This window comes from Trachymyrmex septentrionalis, unplaced genomic scaffold (assembly GCF_001594115.1).
Source record: "Trachymyrmex septentrionalis isolate Tsep2-gDNA-1 unplaced genomic scaffold, Tsep1.0 scaffold88, whole genome shotgun sequence".
NCBI classification, from domain to species: Eukaryota; Metazoa; Arthropoda; class Insecta; order Hymenoptera; family Formicidae; genus Trachymyrmex; species Trachymyrmex septentrionalis.
In genome coordinates, this window is record NW_017306070.1 from 318,093 (window position 1) to 322,685 (window position 4,593).

Below are 4,593 nucleotides of genomic sequence, written 5' to 3' on the forward strand. Positions count from 1 at the left end.
ACTCTGGCTGTTAAAAATTTCGAGATATACATTTAATTAATAATTCTATATGATTTCGTTTCGACTACTGTTTGAGTTATCTTTACTGTTACAATTTTTTAATATTATAGCACTTAATATATCACAGTCAATGTCTAAAGTTTTCTCTCCTTTTGTATGTACCGTTGTGGATAAAAACTCAAGCTAAAATTTAAAAAAATCGTTGAAGAAGGTGCATAATATAGAGGGCAACAGAAATAAAAATTGTGCTCACTTCACGAAGTCAACAAATCACATACAAAGTAATAGTAAATCATACGAGAATTGCAGAACGTCATCGCAAATAAAAATTAAAGACATTTACTGCGATATATTAATTGCTGTAATATTAAGGTTGTAACGCTGAAGATGATTGAAATAGGAATCGAAATAATATGTTATTATTAATTAAATGTACATCTCGAAATTTTTAATAACCAGAAGTTGACTCCTATAGCCTTTTGTATGAATTTTTTTATTATTTGTTGTAACTGTAAGTATAAGTCTTAAAAAAAATTATCTGGAAAATTTCAGATGAATTTTCAGATAAATTTATCTAGATTATCTAAATGAATTTAATTGAATCATCTTTATCTTATCTAAGATAAATTTCCATCTTATCTTTATCTAGCTAATTTTAAAATCATCTATGCACAACACTGTACGTTGTTGGCACAGCCACAATAGAAAGAATAAGAAAGATTTCAATCTATCAGAAATCGAATATATCGGAATATACCGTTTCTGATAGAACTTGGAATTGTTATTCTTTAAGGAGCGTTTATTTTGGTCATAACCGTATGCCGTAATCTGTAAAAATTGACCAATTACCTTCGAGTATTCTCTTCTTACGAAGGAGAGAGAAATACTCGACTGTGATTAGTCAAAATATATACGAAAGACTATAGTATACGTGACGTATACTATAGTATTTTCCTATATAATTTTTCGTATACTTTTTCTTTTCGAGAATAAGGATCTTGTTCCTATTGCCCGTATTTCCGGCTTTATATTCTTATACCATAGGTATTAAGTCTATTTTTTATTGCTGCATTCTGAACCGGTGCAATAAGTTGAAGTGAAACAAACGTATATTTGTTTCACTTCAACTTATTGCACTGTGTGTACTAGTTCAGAAAGTGTAGTAATAAAAAACAGACCTCATGAATGTCCTAACCTCAAACAGTCGTCAATTTTAACTCTTAGTATCTCGGTTCACGGAGTAGAATGATACTCTTTTTTTCTGCCAGATTCTTTCATTTCACAAAAACGCGTCGAATGAATCCAAATTCATCAAAATTGAAGTAGAGGGGGGTGTTCTAAACATTTATTGAGCATATTATGTCTATACCTACATATATGAGTAAACGAACGGAGCGAATTACGCGTTCTAGTACGAACGTTATGTACATATGTAATTCCGGTAGATCGGAGGAGAAGTGATCTCTCTTCTCGTTGATCCTTTGTCATAATGCTAAAGCTGAACAAATTTGTGGCTAAGGTTATTCGTGGCTTTGTACAATGTGCATGTGTGACGTACTGCGTGTACGAGTATGTAGGCGATATTGTCGTGGTAAGGACGCAATTATGCATTTTTTCTTATTTGTCATTATCAAATCTGATGCCTTTTATTTTGACAATATAATTATTGCTGATGTAATTACAGTGCAGTGGTCCATCCATGGAACCTACTTTGTACACTAATGACGTCTTACTTTTGGAAAGAATATCAGTTAGATTACAAAGGCTTGAGAAGGGAGACATTGTCATTTCCAAATGTCCCAACAATCCAGAGCAGAATATATGCAAGCGAATCATAGGTCTGCCTGGCGACAAAATAAGAAATGGCTTCAGCATAACTACGGTAAATTTTAAGTTATCGAGACAGGTTTTAATAATGTTTTTCGTCCCTGGAGAATTACTTTGCATACATCTTGTTCCTTTGGTTAATAGTTGTGCATAAATGATAGAGAAAAATACATTGATAAATGTACTGATAAATTATTTTCTTACAGATACCTTACGGACACGTTTGGCTGGAAGGTGACAACAGAAATAATTCTACAGATTCACGAATATACGGACCAGTACCTCATGGATTGTTACGTGGGCGAGCTTTATGCAAAATACTTCCTTTGAGAGATATAACTATGTTTACAACAAAATATGCAACTTAAATTATTTTTTATATATAATAGATATTTGTATTAATCGAGGAGATTCCAAGAATATTCACTTAGTTATATTTTATTTAGACTAGATTTAAGAAAATAAAAAATTCCTGATGTATTATATGCAGTTAGTGACATAAAAGTATTGTTAGCAGATTTTTGTAAAAAAAAAAAAAACTATATTATATACAAAAATAGTTTTTTTATTACTTTATATCTCTACACTATGTTCTAAATGTTTTAAATATTATATATTTTTTTATATAGCAAAATAGAGGAAAACTAATTGTTGAAATTGACTATTCCTTAAAAGATTCACGATGCAGACGGAGAGTTAATATATAAATGATTATCTGTAAAATTCTACATGCTTCGCACGATTGTAGCAAATAATCTGATCGTATTAACAACAGTGAAAATGATTAAAAACTTACAAACTACTAAAATGATGCGCGGAAAGATATAGCGTAATCAAAATATTTATTATCACTCTATGTGGCATTACAAGGTTGCTTGAAAGTCAATTAACAAGATTATCTCGACGTAAGCAGCGTTTGCTGGCGAAACAGTTAGTATACTCCAAGACGTCGTGGTGGATTGCTTCGTTTCTGCAACGTAAGTACTAATTCCTTTACATTCGGTTACATTTTGCATTAATAATGTTGATAGCATAAATATGTAGTTACAGTTTACAATTGCTCCTCGATTGCCGATTCGATCTCCAAAAATCGATCTACGTACCGTTTTCACTTTTGATAATTCTCAAATGTCTATAATCTATTAAGCCGGTTCTACATTAGTTGCAAGCCGATCGTAAGTTTGTTGCGACAGCCAATATGAAGCGTTAATCTCAAAATGTAGAACCGGCTTTACGTTATAAGTTATAAGTAACCTATTTATATATATATGTAGGTCCGTATTCGGAACGCGCTTTTATCTTTGAAATTCTATAACATGCGTAACGTAAAGTATAGTATGTTAACGCACTAACATTATTGTAAACGCGTTCTGAATACAGGTTGTAATTCCTTTAAATATTGACACATTGGATGTAGCCATTTTGTTCAACACGTTTTGGAATTGGTTGTGACTCAATGTATTTTTATAGCGTTTTCGAGTGCAATGGGTTTGAACCCGACTCAGTTTGGTTAATCTATGTCAATTCGACTTCGATTTGATATCGATTCGATGTTGATTCCATTATCATTTCTCACTGGGGTATGACCCGAAAGTATCATGACCTTGTCCAATTATAAATCAAAGTAAAGCATAAAATGATTACACAACAGGGCTGCCTTCAGAATTATCATCTGGGTGCATGTTTAACATTCGTGAACAACAAGGATAAAACTATATCTGGGTGCATTTGGACAACGATTCTGAACGCAGTTCAGTTGAGCCTGCTGAATGCACCCATATTTATGTATGAAAATTTTTTTTGAGATATTTAATTATTTATCCTTGTTTTAGAATTAATAAGTACATTTATTCACTATAGGCAGAGAAAGAAGAGCTTTCAGATAAGCTTTTGGGCGCTAATTTTCTAAATATCGCGGTCCTGTTTACAGCTCGAAAGAGTATTTCATAAATAAATACTCTGCTATGTGTCAATATTAGGTTTTCGCATGCCTAATATAACACAATAATAAGAAAAAATAATACAAAGTCATATGGCGTTTAAAATTAATATTTTTAAACGTTATTTTAGATGTATACATAGACACCTCCTCTAATAGACGTCTATCCGATCTCGCCTTTTTCCCTGGATATACATCAAAATAATAATTATAATTAAATACACGTATATCATGTACATATTATACGTATCGCCGAAATTAAGATAAAATTCAATAGAAAGTTACTGTAGTATCAAGCGCACGCTGTAAACGAGATCTAAATCAATGTTAAACTGATAGAGCTTCTTTTTCGAAAAATTTAGATGACGACTTTACGATGGGGCATCGCTAGCGCAGGAAAGATTTCGCATGATTTTGTAACGGCACTGCAATCTTTACCAGCTGATGAACATGATGTCATTGCCGTTGCAGCGCGACAATTGTCACGTGCGGAGGATTTTGCAAAGTTGCACGAAATTAAAACGGTTTATGACGATTATGAGAAATTAGGATTGAATAAGGATATCGGTATATGATAATTGCGAATTGTATTAATAATTTTATGCAATCATAATAAAATTTCACTGTAATATAATGAAAAAAAATTTCATAATATATTTTTTTAGAATTTTTCATACTTTAAATTTTATATTTTTTTGAAAAATATCCTAAATTTTTTTGGATTTTGTTTTCATTGGAAATTATAGAATGAGAAATTTTAAGATATTTTTGAATTCTCTAGTAAAAAGAATTCTCATAATATTATAATATTAAACAAAATTTTTCTA

General features: G+C 31.2%; 2 protein-coding genes across 4 annotated transcripts in view; both read left to right on the forward strand.

Annotated features, from left to right (window-relative positions):
- The first annotated feature begins 1,072 nt into the window (after positions 1-1,072).
- On the forward strand, positions 1,073-2,235 carry LOC108755564 (mitochondrial inner membrane protease subunit 1-like). Its single transcript, XM_018498650.1, has 3 exons — positions 1,073-1,591; positions 1,685-1,882; positions 2,034-2,235. Exons 1-3 carry the CDS (start codon positions 1,490-1,492, stop codon positions 2,193-2,195), a joined length of 462 nt encoding a protein of 153 aa, XP_018354152.1. The 5' UTR covers positions 1,073-1,489; the 3' UTR covers positions 2,196-2,235.
- Positions 2,236-2,746: 511 nt separating this feature from the next.
- The window catches only part of LOC108755563 (trans-1,2-dihydrobenzene-1,2-diol dehydrogenase-like), a 3,434-nt gene continuing 1,587 nt past the window's right edge, over positions 2,747-4,593 (forward strand). Inside the window, exons 1-2 of one of the 3 annotated variants that reach the window (XM_018498648.1) lie at positions 2,747-2,804; positions 4,129-4,333. In XM_018498648.1, the coding sequence (XP_018354150.1) occupies positions 4,129-4,333 (205 nt within the window). In that variant the 5' untranslated portion in view covers positions 2,747-2,804. Of the gene's footprint in view, positions 2,805-3,328; positions 3,408-3,432; positions 3,452-4,128; positions 4,334-4,593 lie in introns of those variants that run through there. The other 2 variants (XM_018498647.1, XM_018498649.1) reach the window with 2 other exon arrangements.

Coding starts and splice junctions, on each gene's coding strand:
- LOC108755564 (XM_018498650.1), top strand. CDS start 1,490: ATGCTAAAGCTGAACAAATTTGTGGCTAAGGTTATTCGTGGCTTTGTA. Junction 1,592..1,684: donor ATGTAGGCGATATTGTCGTG/GTAAGGACGCAA, acceptor ATGTAATTACAG/TGCAGTGGTCCATCCATGGA. Junction 1,883..2,033: donor ATGGCTTCAGCATAACTACG/GTAAATTTTAAG, acceptor ATTTTCTTACAG/ATACCTTACGGACACGTTTG.